The sequence below is a fragment of the Panthera pardus genome, unplaced genomic scaffold (genome assembly GCF_024362965.1).
Source record: "Panthera pardus isolate Hobbes unplaced genomic scaffold, ASM2436296v1 HiC_scaffold_8, whole genome shotgun sequence".
Classification (NCBI taxonomy): Eukaryota; Metazoa; Chordata; class Mammalia; order Carnivora; family Felidae; genus Panthera; species Panthera pardus.
In genome coordinates this window covers 43,834,522-43,855,412 of record NW_026527013.1, presented here as the reverse complement: position 1 = coordinate 43,855,412, position 20,891 = coordinate 43,834,522, and the positions used below count along the sequence as shown (strand labels likewise).

Here is a 20,891-nt window from a genome sequence, read left to right as displayed (position 1 = left end):
AGAAGCGTATATTACAAATGGCATAAAGAAAGCCAGAAAGATTTTTACAATGCCAATTTGAGGCTGATAATAAAACAATAATAACCCACCTACTTTGGAACATGATTGTCTCTGTGAGTCTCTTACTTGGAAAATTAACCACGCAGAATATATTTCAACAGTACTTACAAATGCCAAACTAAAATTATTCTTTAATAAAACAAATGCAGTTTGAGAGATTTTATTTTAGGCAGAAAATAGTCTCTTGACTTACCTGTTAGTCAACTATAGGTACATGAATTAAGTAGCAGAAGGGCCTTACAGTTATATTTATTTTCGAAGAATGATGTTTTAGAAATTCCATTTGGTCATTTTAAGATGAATGAATACCCAGTAATTATCTTTAATCAAACCCACTTCCTCCATGTTTCACCCCTTTTCTTCAAAATATCCAGACATTTTGAAGTATAAGTGTTGCATATTTAGTTAGATATATTCCTAGCTGTGTGTAGTCATAGAAATCATTTAGGAAGAAAGACACTTAAAAATATTGAATTAAGACAATCAGTCTTTTAGAAAAACAAATGAATGGCTTTTTCTAATGGAACATAGCCAATGTCCAAACCATGTACTTTCAGGATTTATGCCAGCTTTGCTGTTATTTTCCCCTTCATGCTAAGATCATATTAAAAATATTTTGAAGAGGGTGGATAACTGTAAGAAAGAAATTACATTTTATAATGTTATTCTAAGGGTCATTGACTTTTTTAGGAGCATCTTGAAACATCCAATGTAGAGACTGTGGTAAATGTCTATTGTAGTATGAAAGAAATACAGACATAGGTAATCCTCTACCCTATTCAAACAGGTAAGTGATAGATCAAATATAAAATCAATCAGAGGTTTTTGATAAACTCTGTCGCTTTAAAACTATTTAGCCAATTCTTGTGTACCTCAAGTTCTTTTTAACAAAAAGAAGTTGAAAGAAAGCAGCCAAAAGCAGTACACTTTCTGTCAAATCTTTTTTTCTAGAGAAATTTGTACAGTTTTTTGTTCTCAATATTAAAAATCAAATATAGAAACATTTTCTGTCTTTAGGCCTTTCTCAAGATTCCAATATTCTCCTTACCAGCTTTATAATACTGTCTTTCACAATTTGCTTACAGGGCATGATCTTTGGACCTCTATGTTCCCTTTCATTTTCAAAGCAAAGGATATACCACACTTAGTGTGCCAGCTCTCTTTAATTTTGGAATCAATCGCTGAAATAACTGCTGTCATCATTACATGCTCCTAATTAAGCTCAGTAATTGTTTTTCAACACAAACTGAAAGTTGTTGGCTTAGCTGCAGCAAATGAATTTTTCACAGTATCCCCATAATCATTCTAATCACTGTGGTACAATGATTATTAAACTGTGCATATAGATCAGGGGTTCAACTCTTGGTGTGGGCTTTGTCCTAATTAATATGTTTAAATCAATGGAGAAATAGTATTAATGATTTCAAGTGATTGTCATAAACACATTACTGATAGGATTGCAGACCCAGGAGAATTTTCCTATAATGCAAAGTAGGAAATTTGCTTTAAATGACTATTTTAAGCATCTGCATTAATATCATATTAATTCCAGGAAACATAATGAATTTGAACTAAAATCTTGACTTTTTCTGGGGAACATCCTTTAATATTAAGTAATTAAGCACTGTATCAAGAATATAATGGCTGGGGGCTATGTTTATTGTCCTTAGATAACATACGTATGTGTGTATGTGTTTCAGAACTGGACCTTGCTACATTAAGTGTTTGTTAAAGTGCTTATTTCCGAGCCCATCCCTAAATTTCTGAAGGAGAACTCCAAAATCTAAAATTGTAACAGTCTCTCTGGGTGATTGTAATGTGCACTAAATTTGATTCCATTGACCTTGGCCTATACCAACAGTCCTAGGCCTAGCTTTGACATTCCCTTCCTGTGTATCCCTGGATGAGTCATCTAATTTTTCCAGAAGTTATATCCATCAATCATAAAATCTGCACAATTATATATATCTTGCTTTATCCCATGGGATAAAGAAGGCATCTTATTAAGAAGATGACGTGAGAAAATGAAAAGAATAGAAGGCAGAAGGACAACTTCTATGATTTTTATTCAAAGACACCTTGCGCCTGGGTGGCTCAGCTGGTTAAGCGTCCGACTTTGCTCAGGTCATGATCTCACTGTTCCTGCGTTGAAGCCCCACACTGGGCTCTGTGTTGACAGCTCAGAACCTGGAGCCTGCTTCAGATTCTTTGTCTCCCTCTCTCTGCTCCTCCCCTACTCACACTCTGTCTCTGTTTCTCTCTCAAAAATAAATAAACATTAAAAAAATGTTTAAAAAAAAGACACCTAGATCTCAGACTTAAGACCTCATGACTAGAGCAGACTAAGTTAAAAAAATCTCCTCTGGTGATCCGGTCAAGAGGAGATCTGCCAGAAATCCTCTATGACATCCGCAGATGTACTTCTGATATAGTTTATCCTGTGTACAAATCATTTACATAGGTGTTGCTTCACTTTCCCAAATAAAATATATATTCTGAGCTAGAAATAAACTCACGGCTACCCGATTATCTAAGACTTTTATTTAGAAGAAATACTACCCAAGTACCAACTTTATGTAATCCATTTTCCCTCCCTTTGCAAAGCTTCCTGGCTAGACTTTAATTCTCATGTGTTACTTGGCCCTTAAAACAATTTAGAGTGATTTCTTTCCATGGGAAAGTTTTGTTCAAACTTGCCTAAATTTCTATATCTTCATGCTTGCACTGAAACCTTGTTTGTGAAGGTGTTTACTGCACTGGAAGTGACTAGAAGACAAGTTGCTTTTAAAATGTTTCCAAAGTTATGCTTTATATATTACTTATTTTCTGCTATGAGATTTTTTTTCCTAAAAGGAAATTACTATAAGAAGTTACTAAAATCAACCACACCCTCACTTTATGGATAAGGAGGAAGTTAATGCCAGGAGAGAGAAATGATTATTCCAAGGTCACACAATGAATATCAGAACTGTGACTAGAAATGATCATTCCTTGCTTTAATCAATAGCTCTTTCATGTGGCTTCACGGTATATCCAAATAATGTCAAATAATGTTAGAATCTGTATCATAAAGGTTTTCCTTCTATTACACACACACACACACACACACACACACACACACACACGTACAATCTAAGGTTATGAGTGAGTCTTTTTAATAAAATTTAAGTTAGAAAGGGTCATATTAAAACTAAAACTTTACATTTTGTTGCTAATGTGCATTATCTGGACTATCTCTGCCCTTTGCTTTATTATCATGGAAATTGGGTCTGAGTCTGCCATTTTCACATTAAAAACAAGTTCTTTTTTCACTCTCTTTCCAAAGCCTCTTGTCTATGAGTATTTTCTGCTATGATATTACAGATGAGCTAAACCACGTTAAGGGATTTGAAATAATAAGCTAAATTACCTGTCTTTAGCCTACTAATTCACACATATTTTAGAAACAGAAGCCTTTAGCAACAGTAAAATTTGTAGTCTCTTCATTCAGAGTATTTTTTCATAGGTAAAAACTAATGAGTAAATTGTCATGAGAACCACTATCTTATATCCTTCTGCCTGTAATAAGCCAGTAGATATTTTTAATTAAGTGCAGAACTGATTGATAATTGTGGAAACAAATCTTTTCCTTTCCTTGCTTTTTCTGTTGTTTTTCTGTTTCTTTTCTTTTCTTTTCTTTCTTTCTTTCTTTTCTTTCTTTCTTTCTTTCTTTCTTTCTTTCTTTCTTTCTTTCTTATCTTTCTGTGCTTTTTGCTACTTGTTTTTCTATTCTTTCCTTACCTGTCTCCCTCCATCTTTCTTTTTCTTTTCTCATTTTCCCTTCCCTTTCCTTTCTTTCTCTTTTCTTTTTCTTTTTTCCCCTCAATTCTAACCACAACATGGCACTGCACGCCACCAATCTCAAGAAAAATGCTCCAAACTTTCACTATTTGCAGACGACATGATACTCTAAATAAAAACCTGAAAGTCTCCACCAAAAAATTTCTAAAACTAATACATGAATTCAGCAAAGTCGCAGGATATAAAATTAATGTACAGAAATCTGTTGTATTTCTATACACCAACAATGAAGCAGTAGAAAAAGAAATGAAACAATCAATCCCATTTACAAGTGCATCAAAAACTATATGATACTTAAGAATAAACCTAACCAAACAGGTAAAAAATCTACACTCTGAAACCTATAGAAAACTCATGAAAGAAACTGAAGAGGACACAACGAAATGGAAAAACATTCCACGCTCATGGAATGGAAGAATAAATATTGTTAAAATGTCTACACTACGCAAAGCACATTTAATGCAATCCCTATCAAAATACCACCAGCATTTTTCACAGAGCTACAACAAATAATTCTCAATTTGTATGGAATCACAAAAAGACCCCAAACAGCCAGAGGAATCTTGAAAAAAAAGCAAAGCTGGAGGCATCACAATTCTAGACTTCAAGCTATATTACAGAGCTATAGTCATCAAGACAGTGTGGTACTGGCACAAAAATAGACACATAGATCAATAGAACACAATAGAAAACCCAGAAATGGACCCACAATTATATGGTCAACTAATATTTTACAAAGCGGGAAATAATATCCAATGGAAAAAAGATAATCTTTTCAACAAATGGTACTGGGGAAACAGGATAGATAGCAACATGTAGAAGAATGAAACTGGACCACTTTTTTACACTATACATAAAAATACACTCAAAATGGATGAAAGACCTAAATGTGAGATAAGAAACTATCAAAATCCTAGAGGTGAACATAGGCAGCAACCTTTCTGACCTAGGCTGGAGCAACTTCTTAGCAGACCTGTCACCGGAAGCAAGGAAACTAAAGCAAAAATGAACTTCTGGGACTTCATCAAGATAAAAAGCTTCTGCACAGGGAAGGAAATAATCAACAAAACTAAAAGGCAGTCTATGAAATGGGAGAAGATATTTGCAAATGACATATCTGATAATAATAACTTTAGTATCCAAAATCTAGAAAGAACTTACCAAACGCAACACCCAAAAAACAAATAAGCCAGTTAAGAAATGGGGAGAAGACATGAACCGACATTTTTCCAAGAAAGACATACAGATGGCTAACAGGCACATGAAAAAATGCTCAAATCACTCATAAGAAGAGAAATACAAATCAAAACTATGATGAGATACCACCTCACTGTCAGAATGCCTAAAATTAACAACACAGGAAACAAGAGATGTTGGCAAGAATGCATAGAAAAGGGAACCCTCTTGCGCTGTTGATGGGAATGCAAACTAGTGCAGCCACTCTAGAAAATAGTATGGAGCTACCTCAAAAAGTTAAAAATAGAGGGTGACTGGGTGGCTCAGTTGGTTAAGGGTCTGACTCTTGATTTTGGCTCAGGTCATGGTCTCAAGGTTCCTGAGTTCAGCCCCACATGGAGCTCTGCACTTACAGCATGAAACTTGCTTGGGATCCTCTCTCCCTCTTTCCCTACCTCTCCCCCTCACACACACACACACACACACACACACACACACACACACACTCCCTCTCTCTGTCTCTTCTAAATAAATAAATAAATAAATAAATAGTTAAAAACAGAACTACTACCCTATGACCCAGCAAGTGCATTACTAGGTATTTACCTAAAGGATACAAAAATACTGATTTGAAGGAGTACATGCACCCCACTGTTTATAGCAGCATTAACAAAAATAACCCAACTATGGAAAGAGCCCAAATGTCCATCAAAAAGAATGAACTCTTGCCTTTTGCAACAACATATATGGAGCTAGAATGTGTTATGCTAATAAGCAAAATAAATTAGAGAAAGACAGATACCATGATTTCACTCATACATGGAATTTAAGAAATAAAATAGATGTACATATGGGAGGGAGAAAAAAAGAGAGAGGGAAACAAAGCATAAGAGACTCAAAGAGCACAAACTGAGGACTGATGGATAGAGGTGCATGGGAGAAGGGTTAGATGGGTGATGGGTTTTAGGAGGGCATTTGTTATAATGAGCACTGAGTGTTATATGTAAGGAATGAATCACTGAATTGTACTCCTCACACTAGTATTGCACTGTATGTTAACTAAATGGAATTTAAATAAAAATTTGAAAAGGAAAAAAATCACTCTTCTAAGTCATCCTAATGAATAAGACAGAGATCTAACAATGGTTTCTGGGTTGGGAGTAGCGTAGTGGAAAGTGGCAACACTTGAGGATATTGAAAATATATAGTATTTTTTTTCATTTCAGCGGTGGGTATCCAGCTCTTTACCTTTGTAAAAATTCACTGAGCTGCATCCTTCAAATTAGGTAATTCTAAACACTTTATTGTGTGCATGTTTTACATCAAAGACAATAAATAAACAAACAAACAAACAAACAAACAAACAGGGTGGTGCCAGAAGTATGACTTTACCTATAACTGGGTGAAGGGTAACCAGTGGCAGCACAATTCAGGATGATTTCAGATTTTGATAAATCCAAAGGAAAAATACTGTCTTGTGGCTCCTGGGTAAAAACAGGACGGCTCAAAAGACCAGTACCTGAAAAAAGAGAAGAGTAACACCATATGAAAACATTTGATCCTGCTTTGAATGTAACTGTGTATTAGATATGAAGTCAATACACTTTTAACTTTTATTTTGAAACCATCTCAAAAACATAGAAAATCTTGCAAGAATAATACAAAGAAATATTTTTTCTGAACGCCTTAGAATCATTTCACAAACCAATGCCCCAACACCCCTAAAAACTTTTATATTTCCTAAAAAGGACATTCTTTTACATAACTACAATAAAGCCATCAAAATTTAAAAAAAAATGAACATTGACTGAGTACTAGTGTCTAATCCTCAGGCCCCACTTTAACATTTTCCTAATAAAATCTTTCACAGCAAAAGTACCCAGTCGAGAGTTACAGATTTTATTTAATTGTTGTATATTTTCAGTCTCCTTCAGTGTGGAAACGTTCCCTACTCTTTCCTTGATTTTTCTGACTTTGACATTGCTGAAGATTACAAGGCTGTGATCTGGTCAAGTTTCACTCAGTTTGTGCTTGTCTGAGCAGTCAGCTACCAAGAACAGGGTAGGGGTCCTGGTAGGGTCTGTATGTTGAAGGTGCAGGTAATAAAAAGGGTCTATAAAAACTTTTAAAAACAATAACAGAACCAGTGAAAATCGGCTCTTATTTTTAAAAATGATCACCTTAAGAAGTCTCCTCCCCACCAGCCAGAATACACTGATTACACTGTCTTACTCTGTCCCTCTGTTCCTCTCCCCAGCTGGGTGCACCTTAGTGTCTGCTGTTTCACTATGATTCAGGGATACCATGTGCTTTATATTACACCCTCTCAGGTGGTACAGGACTTCAATTTGCCCCAATACTGATGAAGTTAACTTTGGTCACTGATTGTGAGGTATTGTCTATCAGACTTTTCCATTTTAAAATTATTTTTTTCCTCCTTATACTTAGTAAGTACTTTGTTTTTAGAGATTTTGAAACAATTCAAATATACTGTGCTTCAATGAACACTTAAGTGTTTTATTAATACATTTCTATCAAAATGGTCTACTCTATCAGAGTGGATAAATGATTTCTTATTTTATTAAACAAGTAATAATCTATTATTATTTTGATGACCAAATTGTCAATGATTTGGCCAACAAGAGCCCATTTAATGTAGTTTATCTTTTTGACATGTGCCTGTCATTCTTTGAATACTTCCTTACTTTATTGTACAACAAAATGTCCCAGAATTATCTTGTGTTTTTTCTACTGTAGCCATGGAAGTAGTCATCTACTCTCCTAAGCAAATCTGGATCCTTTTATTAGAGAATGGTATTTAGAAACCATGATCTGGATGCTAAGTGTACGCAATGTTACTGAGGTGTTCTTGCTCCCAGGCCTTCTCACTTAGTGTGTGTGTATGTGTATATATAGAAATATTTATGCATTTGTTCAATTCCCCTATATATAACTAATCTCCAGGGAATGCCACTGTAGATTTTATAAAGGTCCTCTTCACCCTGCACAGGTTCTGACATGTGTTCCCAAGTTACTCCCACACCTGCCCTGAAACCACTTATTAAGCTATCCCCTCTCTTCTCACCTCACTCAGGTTCTGACCTTGTGCAGTGCCTCCATCCTGTGTGTATTCTTTTTCACTCCACTTGATCTCTGACACAACATCCAGAGTCATATTCCACTCTCCGTGGCAATGGAGCCCTTCCGAGCCTTCTTAGACTCTGATATCCTGGGCCAGGCTACCCCACCATAGGCATCCTTATCACCTTTCTTGGGCTCTGCCACTTTGCCTCTGAGCCACCCCTGTGATACCCTCTGCCCTACACGGATAGCTTTTTCATCCCTCTCAGTCTCTACCACCTCATGCTGGGCTGCTGTAACTCTCATCATCCACATTCATGTGGATGCATACTTTACTTAGCTCCCTTCATGACATTTGGACTGAACTGTTAAGAAGGAAAGGGAAAGGAAAGAGGAGGACGAAGAGTTCAATTCTCACATTTAAGGTGAAATGCTGTTTTGCTGTTAGATTTTGTTTTAAGTTGAAATAAACAACACAAAGTATAAATCTCATCATATCAAGACTTAATGTTAGGACACCCAGTCCAGACTCTAATTGTTGTACGTGAGAGACATGTAAGAGCATGGTGATCTCCTCTACCTACCGTAGTTCTACAGCATCTCAAAGTTGGTAGATGTTTTGTAGACCACTCAGGCCAGACTTTGTGGTATAGAAATGCAATGGTACCTCCGAATCAAACGGACCTCAGTGGACTTGAACAATTCTCAGTATCTTCATTGGTAAAATAGATATATGTATCTCAAATTATTGCTTTCAGATTTAATCATACACTGCTTATGAAGTATGGCATATTGTTCCCAGTACAAGTAAATGTATAGTCACCATATCATGACGATCACCATCACCATTGTCATTGTCACCATTATTACAGACAAGGAAATTGAAACCCAGGAAATTGAATCGTCTTTTTTGAGATTCACTACTTGCTGTAAGAGAAAGCAAGAAATCAAACTCTGGTTTCCTGATTCCCTCTTCACTGTTTTCACTATCCACTCGGATCTACTTCCTTCTCATTAGTCTTCCAAAATATTTGTAATTTATACTTATATTACAATTATATATTTATAATTTCAGTACATTTCATTAATAACCTAAAAGTGGAGACAGACAGGTTTTAATTCTAGCCTAGTCAGTTACTACATAATGGTGGACAAGTTATTTAACTCTCAACTGTAAAATAGCAACACTTAGTCTTATATGTTTGTGTTGTGAAGCCTAGTTGAAAAAGAGTGAACTGAAAACATAATACAGACTCTTTACCCCAACACCTAATGAAATGGGCAAGAAATTATAAATGCAAACAAACAAGTAAACAACAGAAATGAACAATGTCTGAACAAGAAAAGGGACAAATGCCATTGACTTTAAACTAATCAAAACAAAGGAAATAAACAACAAAAATAACTGAGCCGTAAGAAGAGTTCAGGCCAGGCTCAGGAAATGAGTTTTTGACTCCTTAATCTTATCCCTATCTCCACTGGTGAAATGAAAAAATGCTGAGAACTCTCATAACAACCTCCAGTTCTGGAGTTAAGTACATTGGTATATGCATCATGTTTTTTAATCTTATTCCTTTTCTAGATGAAGAGGAGTAAACCAGCTTATGGAGAGTAAAGCAGGAAAGTGTGAATAGTAAAGGTGACTGTATTTTACAGATAAAGAGTTTCATGCCTATATACTCACTTGGTAAAACTCTAGAGTCCAACTAATAAACAATACATCTGTCCAGCGAAGTATACCTATAGTCCTCCACCAATAATATTACCAAACACCACTAAAAAAATACCTTAAAATAGAGAAAAGTACCCAAGTATTCTGATAAAGGCTGAACTTCCCTCAATCTCATCATTCCCTCAAGTTACAAAATGAGGGTGCTCATGACACATCCAGCCTCCAAACTGGAGCTAAAAAGGAGAAACAAACAAACAAAAGAGTCCCTGATTTGATGAGATAAAAGTTAAGAAATATCCCTCTCTATAAAAGAGTACATGAATTGTTTATACACATTTCCTCAAGTATGAGCAAATGAACGGGAATGGAAGAGGAACTATGCAAATATATTTCAAAAATGAAAGTGGAAAACAAAGCATGCCGAAGATAGACAAAATACCAATCAAGAAGAAAATGTAACTCAAGGAACTCCAGGAAATTTCTCAAAATCATTTCATGCTGTAGAGTAAGAACATGAATTCAGACAAAGCTAACATAACTGGATGGCAATGAAAAAACAAACTAATAGAATCAGATAAATCAGGAGGTTGCAAACTTAAGGATACAAATTGTGAACCAAACAACATCGCTAAAGATCTGATAAATCAATTAGAATAAGTAAGTAATCAGATACCTGCTGAAGTCAAATTACTGACATTAAGGGAAAGTTTGAGGTAATTGTAATTAATGACGTTGAAAAAGCACAGATAAAAAGCAACTGAAAAACAGGTAATGAACAAGAAAGATAAAGACGAACCAACATAAAATCTTCCCCATTGAGACAGAGAATAAAACAAATATATCAGCAGCAGATATCATAAAGAAAATTTCCTGTGAATTCAAAGAATATACCATGCTCTAGGGACATCTGAAAGAAAGCACTCAATACCAAGGCATGTGTGATCTTAAGTGATTAAGTGATCTTCAAAGTTAAAGAAAGACTTAAAAAGACTAGGCTGAAACCAAATATCATCTAAAAAGTGGAAGACTATATTAAATTAATCTCAGATTTTAAAATGGTAGCCTTCTACACCAGAAGACAGTGGAAAAGAAAGCCTGTAACATTCTGAATAAAAGTGTGACAAGTCTATTATCACCTACTAAGATATCTTCCAAGTTTAATGGCATTCAACATTCTTTAACATAAAAAAGAAACCTTCAGAGAATATAACATAAATGACTATTCTTAAAGAAATGACTTAGCAATGAAATTCAGCCAATTAAAAATGAACCAATATATAGCTTTAAAGAATGAAGGAGCTATAGGATGAACACTGAATATATTTAAATATAAAACTAATAATTACACCCCATGTTATTTTTAGTTATAGGACAGACTATGAAAGCTGTAAACTTGGATAATATAAAAATAACAATATAAATAGAAGAATGAAGGGTCATAAGGGAACATAGTTACAAATGTTTAAGTGCTAATATTTTCTTTTATAGCAAAAAGTCAACTGATAAAAATACATATATATTAAATATAAATTAAAATTTTTAAAAGCATAAGTACTCTAACTTCTTGGTATTATTTAGTGCATCTTTTACCCTTAGAGGACTCTTTTAGGAAAACAAATACAAATGTAAGTATCTTTGTTGACTCAAATCATTTATTACAAGTTCAAAATTCTCCTCATTTTACTTGGCTTCAGTTTGACTTTTGTTAAACTAAAATACAATTAAATCTTCATGTTAAAAGTAGTATCTATTATAAAATCCTATTTTTATAAAAGCATTTTTCTATGCATTTATCTACCTTCATATTAGTCTATATCTCTGTATTCTTATGCATAGAAAGATGGCTACAATCTTACCAAATTTAAAAAATTTTTATTTTGGGGAGAGTTTTATTTGGGATAAAGTTTTTTTTATATTTGCATAATTTTTCATAGTTTGAATGTTTAAAATAAACATATACTATACTAAAGAAAATACAGGTGACTCTTGAATATGGGCTTGAATTGCACAGTCTACTTACATGCAGATTATTTATAGTACAGTATTGTAAATGTATTTTCTGTTCCTTAAGGTTTTGTTAATAACATTTTATTTTCCCTAGCTTACTTTATTGTAAGAATATAGTATATAATACATATAACATACAAAATATGTATTAATCAACTATTTAGGTTCTTGGTAAGTCTTTCAGTCAACAGTGAGGTATTGGTAGTTAAGTTTGCAGGGAGTCAAAAGTTATATACATGAATTTTCAAGTGCATAAGGGGTCAGCACCCCTAACCCCTATGTTGTTTAAAGGCCAACTGTGATGGAATTTTTTTAATGTTTTATTTACTTATTGTGAGAGAATGAGTGTAAGTGAGTGGGGAAGGGGCAGAGAGAGAGAGGGAAAGAGAGAGTCCCAAACAGGCTCTGCACTGTCAGCACAGAGTCCGATGTGGGGCTCGAACTCACCAAAACTGAGATCGTGACCTGAGCCAAAATCAAGAGTCGGATGCTTAACTAACTGAGCCAACCAGGTGTCACGGGATTTTCCTTTTAAATGAAGTAAAAATACTGAAAACAAGTAAGTTGAAGTGGTAATTAATTTTTGACAGTAGAATATGAATGGCTTTTCTGTTCCTTTTGTAGAAATTACCAACCACCCTCCTGCCCCACAAGAAAGAAACCTGGTTGAAATAATGCACATTGGCCATCTAGCATTGCACCATGCACAAGAGAGGCACACACGAAATATTAATTAATTTATCTTCCTTTACCTTCACTTAGAGAAAAGTGCTGTTCAAATTCCATATAATCCAAATTTGGGGTATAACTTCACTTAATAATACTTTGTATTTGGGGGAGTGATTTGTGGTTTTCAAAGGACCTTTACATACACCAATTATTAAACCCTGGGGCATCTGGGTGGCTCAGTCAGTTGAGTGCCCAACTCTTGATTTGGTTCAGGTCACCATCTCACAGTTCGTGGGATGGGGCTCTGAGTTGCACTCCACATTGACAGAATGGAGCCTGCTTGGGATTCTCTGTCCCTTTCTCTCTGCCCATCCCTGCTGGTTCTCTCTCTCTCTCTCTCTCTCTCTCTCTCTCTCTCAAAATAAATAAATAAGCTTTAAAACACAAAACAAAATAAATCTTAATCTACCATTTGGTAGATTAAGAATTTATAACTAATAGAACAAGGCATTTTCTATCAAACTGGTTTATTTTGAAGCCACAAAAGCTTGGTTGTAGTGAACTTGGTTGAGTTCATACCAGTGAAAAGTCTAGCTTGTCAACTAACTGGACTCTTCTGGTAAACTTTTAGTTTTTTTATTTTTCTTCACATTGTAATGGAATGATTACATAATAGCATACTTTTGCTGCTGTGTTTATACTGTCAGAAAGCAAAGACAACATTAGTTTTTCTGTACAAGAACACCTGAAACTGTGACAATATGATATCAAAATCAAGAAATCAAAGTGCTTTTTCAAGTACTTTTACTTTAAGAATATACTAGAGGTTAGGATGAGTGTTGACAATAAGCAATTAAATAATTGTATTAATAGTACCTACTATTATAAAATCACCTATGATTATAATGCTACTCTATAAAATTGTTTCATTTGACAGTAAAGCAAGAAGTTTGCAATATAGGTTCAATTAAAAATAAATACTTTTAAATGATAATTTAAAAAAACATAGTTATTGAAAATTAATGTAGATTTGTCTCGTTTTCCTTCTTTTGTCTTCCATATTAATATATATATTATTATTAATCATATATGTATATATTTATATATATTTATAAATATATTTATATTAATATAAATATATTTATATTATATTTATTATAAATATAATTTATAATAAATTTATTTTATTATATTTATATTTATATAAATTATATAAATATAAATATATTTATAAATATATATAAATATATACATATATGATTAATTATATATACATATATATATATCCTATGATCTGACTCCAATACTGGATCAAACCTACCAGTGTCTACAGTTCACTGTCATCTCCTGAATATTGAGAACATTTAGTTGTATCTAAGGCAGTCGCATGTTGGCATTTCTGAACAGTTCCATGAACATCTTCATGGAAAATCAGCTTTTACCTATGTTAAAAGTCATGTCATCTTCTTTTACACTAAATAGGCAATTTTTTAATAGCAAAAAGTCCTATTTGATTGACTTTACCCTTCTAGCCATGGTTAACTAGACCAAAGGTGAACATGCCCTCCTGGGCTGCTATGTTTCTCTCTCTAGGAATAAGCAAATAATATTAAGACATGATTGTTACTTGTAAAGAGATGACCTGTTCAGGAATATTAGAGCAATCCATTTTCCATAAAACTCATGAAAACTTAGAGAATGCTAGTCTAGTCTACAGACTGAGACAGACAGTAAGACAGGCGGTAGAACGATGGAGACAAAGAATAATTGAACAAAGACTGGCTTTATTCTGTGAGCTTTTTGATCTTTGGTTCCAGTTTTTAGTGAGACCTGCCTCTGGGTTCTATGAGGTGTCAACTCTACCATATCTGTTTCTTGCTAAGAGACTTAGAAAGACAGATTCAAAACAAAACACAATACACAGAAACCAATGTTTTTGTGCTTTTCTTCTCTCTAGAACTATGAAAGCACAAACAACCTGGGTAGTCAACCATTTGTTTTCAGAAGTTATTAAGGGGAAATTCAAACACCTGAGAAGGTTCATATCTAAAAGAACACAAAACTAAACAGTGTATTATCCATGGTTTTACTTGAATCCCAATTTTTGGGCTTGGGCAAATTTCAGGTTTCACAGAGGGGTAATAAGACTAGACATCTCCAAGGTCACATCCAGATAAAGAGTTGCTGGGATCTTTCTTTGTGTCACAATCTGTCCCTCCGAATATAGTTCCCTACCCCGGTTCCTGGCACTCCCTAAAATGTCTTCTACTGAAGAAGTTACATTTCTAACATCATTTTCCAATTCAATTTCAATTTTTTATTTGAAAAACAAAACAAAACAAAAAATAAGTAGAGTCTAATGACTTTGCTTGGTTTTACCAAAGAGGAAACTAAAACCAGGCATGTAACCAGTATGATTGCATGGGGCTCAGCTCTTAGAAGGGCCCTGCACTTCTGGTTCTGTTCCGAAGTCACTGCCTAAGCACTCTTAATACCGTTAGCCACATATTTGAGTTTTATAAGTGAAGTTTGATGAGTCTGGTGAACATTGAGTGCTTGGTGCCTTGGCTAACATTTGGTACCTCCTCCTGTCACCAGGCCTGCCTCCCCAGGACCCTGCATTTTTATTTTGCACTGTGCCCTGCAAATTATGTAGCTGGTCCTGACTAACGCTTACAGAAGTTAAATGATTTGCTCAGGGTCACTTCTAGTGAAATTATAGAGCTAGTACTCAAATTCAGATTTGACTCAAAGTCCAGGATTACACACACTACACTATAACCAATGGAGTTCTGCATACTTTCAGGATTTAAAAAAAGGCTCTCTCCCCTCTGGCTTTCTTTCCTTTCTATTGCTTTCTATTACTAAGCCTCTTAGTTTCCAAACCAAGTTATTAAGCCTGTTGAACCTAACCTAGACTAAGTCAATTATGTCTTCTCTGGAATTCATGTTCAGAGGAAAAAAGCATCAAGGATTTTGGGGCTCATAGGTTTAGCTGTCCAATAAAGAGTTGGATATACTGATGTGAGGGCTGGGTTGGAGAAACTGATTTTTGGAAACAGTGGTTGGAAACAGTGGCCTTTAAGTTCTAACGAAAAGAAAACTTTGTTCTAGCAATACTTCGATGGTAATCATTCTACAAATATATTTTATACTATTTCAAAAGTGTAGGTTTCCATGTCCACTGCATCATTATTTACAAAAGCCAAGACATGGGAACAACCTAAGTGCCCATCAGTGAATGAACAGATTAAAAAATGTGGTAAATACATAAATGGAATATTATTTGCCATAAAGAAGGAAATACTGTAGTTTGTGACAATATGGATGAACCTTAAGGTCATTATGCTAAGTGAAATAAGTCAGACAGAGAAAGACAAATCTCCTGGTTTGTGAGTTCAAGCCCTCATCCGGCTCTTTGCTGACAGCATAGAGCCTGGAGGCTGCTTTGAATTCTGTGTCTCCCTCTCTCTGTTCCTCCCCCGCTCATGCTCGCTCTCGCTCTCGCTCTCTCTCTCCTTCAAAAATAAATTTTAAAAAAATTTTAATTTTTTAACATCTACCTGACAGCGGCCATACTTGAAATTCTTTCATGCAACAGACATTTGAGAAGATAATTCTTAATTGAAAAGCTACTTTGAACATAATAGAATCATTCTGGTTATTTTCATATCAGACACTCTAGCAGAATAAACTAATGGCATACACTTGGTGTAAGATGTGTACACGGAGACTTGCAGTATTTCAGTCCAGGCAGCCATCTATGGTGACCTAGTGATTCAAAGGCTGAGTATTAAACCTGCCTGGAAAGTATATGACACATCAGAAATGGTACACAGATCATAAAGTAAATCATAGTAAGAACTGTACATTACCATACAGTTCACATTCTGTTTATCATTGCAGTTTAAAGCCAAACCAAACTACAATTTGATATCATTGCTTGTTTAAATATTGCCAGGACACAGTGATAAAGTCCAATGGGAGCAAATTCAACCAAATTTTATTAGCTGTAATTATTGGCTGAACCTTCTTCAGGCACAGATAATATAAAAATAAATAAATAAATTGCACTCAAGGAGCTTATAATCAAATAAGAGCAACTGAGACATGTACTAAGAGCCAGGTCTAAAGTTTAACTTGTACACAAATTATCTTCATCCTTATAAGAACTCTGACAGGTGGATTCTAATATTACCGATGTACGTGTGAAGAAATTGTGGTTTAGAGGATTTAAGTAACTTGCTCAATATTGAACAGCCAGAGAGAATGTTGTAATCCAATTTTAAATGTAGGCAATCTGACTCCAGAACACACACTCTACGTCACGTGATATGTACTCCAGAAAGGGAAGCAGACATAAAAATAAGTAACCGCAATATTACAGAATAAGTATTACACCAAAACATGATTATACTTTAAAGGGAGTTCAAAGTGGAAGTGATTAATTCTGCCTAGAGGTTATGGAAGACTGACAAAAAAGGTATTATGTAAGCTATGTGTAAAACAGTGAGAATGCCTTTGAAAGGGAATGGTGTAGTATGGAAATTCTAGGACTAGTTTGAATAGAGACATAAAAATATGTGTCATTCAAAAATAGATATAATTAGTCTGGAAGGTAGGGGAATAATAAAATATAGAAATGGAATCGTATATGTAGAGCATTTTGAAGGCCCTTAAATGACATTACAGAGGTTTGAACTTGATGTGTTAACAGTTAGAAAACATGGAAGTGCTTTCAATTTTAAGCAGGACTATCTGACATGCTTAGATCTATGATTAACTGGAAGAAGAACAAGGGAAGAGAACCACAAGTCACAGAGATTATTTATCAAACATTTGAAAACACTGAGATAATTGGGGCATTGTCAGTAGAAATGAAGAGAATGAGAACAATGCGAGAGCTCTTCTGAAGTGTTTCCAGTCAATACCGGCAGAATGATAAAACTGATTTGAAGTGAGAGATGAAGGAAAGAGCATTAAAGATTCCTCTGAGCTAGCTGTAACTGATGAATGCATGTATGTTGGCTTCCTGAACTGTTTTTTTTTTAAGTTTATTTACTTATTTATACTGAGAGAGAGAGAGAGAGAGAGAGCAAGTTGGGGAGGGGGAAAGAGAGAGAGGGAGATACAGAATCCCAAGGAGGCACCACACTGCCAGGGCAGAGCTCGATGTGAGGCTCAAACTCAAAAACCATGAGATCATGACCTGAGTCAAAGCCGAGTATGATGCTTAAACGACTGAGGCACCCAGGAGCCTCTCCTTGACTGTTAACAGAAAAACGAAAAGGGGAAAGATGAGGGCACTGAGAATGAAAGTAGATGAGAAAACAGATACAAGTTTCATTCATTTTTCATTTATTTACTGAACAAGCATTTCTTCGTGGGCTTACCATTTGCAGAAACTATCTCTGGGTCTGGAAAACAGAGTAAGGAAAAAAGAAACCTGCTCAAATTGCTCTTCTAATGGAGCTTGTATTCTAATTGGGGGAGACATAAATGAAGTCAACAAATGACCACATGGTACCTGAGATGGTATTAAGTGCAATGGAGAAAAATAAGCAGTAAGAGAGCTAGGAATTCTGGGCTGATGTGGAGGAGTGTTATTTTATAAAATCTGGCAAAGGAAAACATCACTGGTCTGGTAACATCTGAACAGGGAATGGTCAGGTTTGGCAAGTAGGGCTGGTAAGCCAAATAGGATGAGGGGGAAATATACCATTGGGCTTAGCAATGTAGACATCACTGACCACTTAGCTTGAGTTAAGTGGAGTATGAATCCTGAATGGAGTGTGGATAAGGAGTGATGTGAAGAAAGGAATAATGTATAATGATAATGTATAAAATGATCATCAGGAGAATGAAAAAGTGAACAGAGGGGAGAAACAAGATAGGCCATATCAGGAAAATTCGTGAAAGATTTCAAAATGACACAGGAAAATTGCTGGGTATCCTGTCCAGTGCAGTTTTTGGAGTTAACTGTGCCTTTCAATGTCTTTTCTCTATTTTACAACAATGTAAGGAAGAGAAAACTGTGAAGGATGCAAATGATTCTTATCCATTGAAATGCAAATGAACTGTAACCAGTGCAATGAAATTGTTTTTTCCCCCTTTTCCCTTGTGGATAAACCAGGTTTTTGTTTTGTTTTGTTTTGTTATCTTCTTTGTGTCAGCTTACATGAGATATAATTGATATACCATGCAATTTAGTCATGATAAACCCATTCTGCCTCCATTTATAAATATACTTTTCCATTTCTTGTTGCCTATCCACATGTGGTTCTTTGAAGTCTACTTTGAACGGGTTGCAACATCTTACTGGTCCCCATATTAATTCATTATTTAAACAAAATCTTTCAATGGGTTAATTTTTATTTGTTTGAGATTCATGATTTTGCTATTTAAAAAATATCATTAAAACATGTTAAATTTGAGTTGCCAGACAGACTCACAGATGTAGAACCAGTAGCCACCTCTAAGCAGGAGTTGGCTGGGGGGAAAGGCAGAGTTGAATGGCATTGTTCTTTAAAGTTAGTACCAACGTGGAATTGAGTAAAAGGAAAGCCCAAGATGAAAGACCAGAGATTATCAACATCTTTAGAACTGACAAAAGAGAGAAAAGAGCAAAAAAATTCTGAGGAAGATCTGTATGAGAAAGTAAGACTATTTTACCTGAATCACTGTATTAGTTATCTATTGCCTCCATAAGAAATCATCTCAAACTTAGCAGCATAAAAGTATGCAAATCCATTATCTTACAGTTCTGTAGGTCAGATTTCCAAAATGACTCTCAGTGAGCAAAAATCATGGTGGAGCTGCACCCCTTCTTGAGAAGCTTGAGAGTAGAATCTTTCTCCTTGCCTCTTCCAGCTTCTAGAGTTTGCCCACATTCCTTAACTTATGGAGCCCCCTTCTCATATCAAATGAATCTGACTATTCCTCCATAGAATTGTCATCTAACTCCTTCTTCTACTTTTAAGGTCTCTTGTAATTACATTGGGCTCAACCAGAAAATCCAGGATAAACTTCCTTTTAGATCAGCTGCTTAGCAACCTTTATTCCATCTGTAACCTTAATTCCCCTTTGCCATGTAACCTATCACATTCACATGTTCCAGGGATTAGGACATGGACAACTTTGGGGTCATTATTCTGCTGAACACATCCATCATATGAGAGGCCAACAAAGGAGAGTTTGTTTTTATGTTAATTTAATTTTGAGAAAGAGAGCATGAGCAGGGGTAGAAACAGAGACGGAGGAAGACACAGAATCTGAAGCAGGCTCCAAGCTGTCAGCACAGAGCCTGATGTGGAGCTCAAACTCACGAACCATGAGATCATGACCTAAGCTGAAGTTGATGCTAACTGACTGAGTCACCCAGGTTTTTAATAGAGGACATAGTTAAGGTTGCTATGTGTTAGAGAACAGTGGAAAACAACAGCAAAAAGTTACTTGGTAATCAAATAACCTTTTGTTTCCTTGGGAGAAATATCATTATCAAAGTCAAGATGGATTGGTAAGCAAGGCCAAGTTTAAGGTGAACCGAAGATGTAAAGAAAACTATGGCATGCAGTATAAACAACATAGAAGTCAGATGGCAAAGAGAAAGAGAGAAGTGAGCAGGGCCTAGAGAACCTGTTTGTATGTGTATGTTTCAGTTTTGCTTATTTGTATGGTTAGGACGAAAGAGACAAGCTGATGTGTAGGCTGATGCTAATGAATCAATTGAGAGGCAAACTCAGATTCTTTTGAACTTCTGGGTCTTTGATACTACTACTTCCCTAATTTAGAGGATTTCAATATGAACCTGTGAGAATTAACAGCATGCTTTCAAGTATACAAAGTACCCAAAAACACTTCCTTAAAATGTCCCTGGACATTTTAGTGAAGACTAGTGAAGATGTTAGAAAACCCTACAAAACCTATTATTATCATTGAGATATGAGAGTGGCCCCACTGGTTGTCCTCTAAGCTAAGACTGTCACCCCCTGAAATGGCACTGATTCCATGTGCATTCTGATAACAAACTGAATGGAGAACATTTTGGAGAAGATAAACAAATAACTGAGAAAAGCACTGTGAAAATCTTGAGTAGCCAAGATAGAGACACATCCCAAATGTCTATTACTTGATGAGAGCGGGTGCCATTTTGGTAACAGAGTGTGACAACTAAGCATGCTGACCCATCAATCCTGTTTCCTGCTTACTGCCAACATGAATATCTTAATGAAATCTGTAGGCTTGGGGTGAAAGGTCACTCACATGGCCTCTTTTGGAAAGCTGAGACTATACCAAATTCCGAGGTATGTCATTTATGCCTTTCTACTTTGTTAAGTTGAATTTTGTCTCTCATTCCAGGCACGTACCTCTCCTGCCCTCTGTGCCA

General features: G+C 35.3%; 1 protein-coding gene across 1 annotated transcript in view; it reads right to left on the bottom strand.

Moving 5' to 3' along the window:
- The window catches only part of LOC109254640 (contactin-6), a 282,077-nt gene that overhangs the window by 161,926 nt on the left and 99,260 nt on the right, over window positions 1–20,891 (bottom strand). Inside the window, 1 exon segment of the mRNA XM_053897189.1 lies at window positions 6,469–6,595. Within this exon segment, the coding sequence (XP_053753164.1) occupies window positions 6,469–6,595 (127 nt within the window).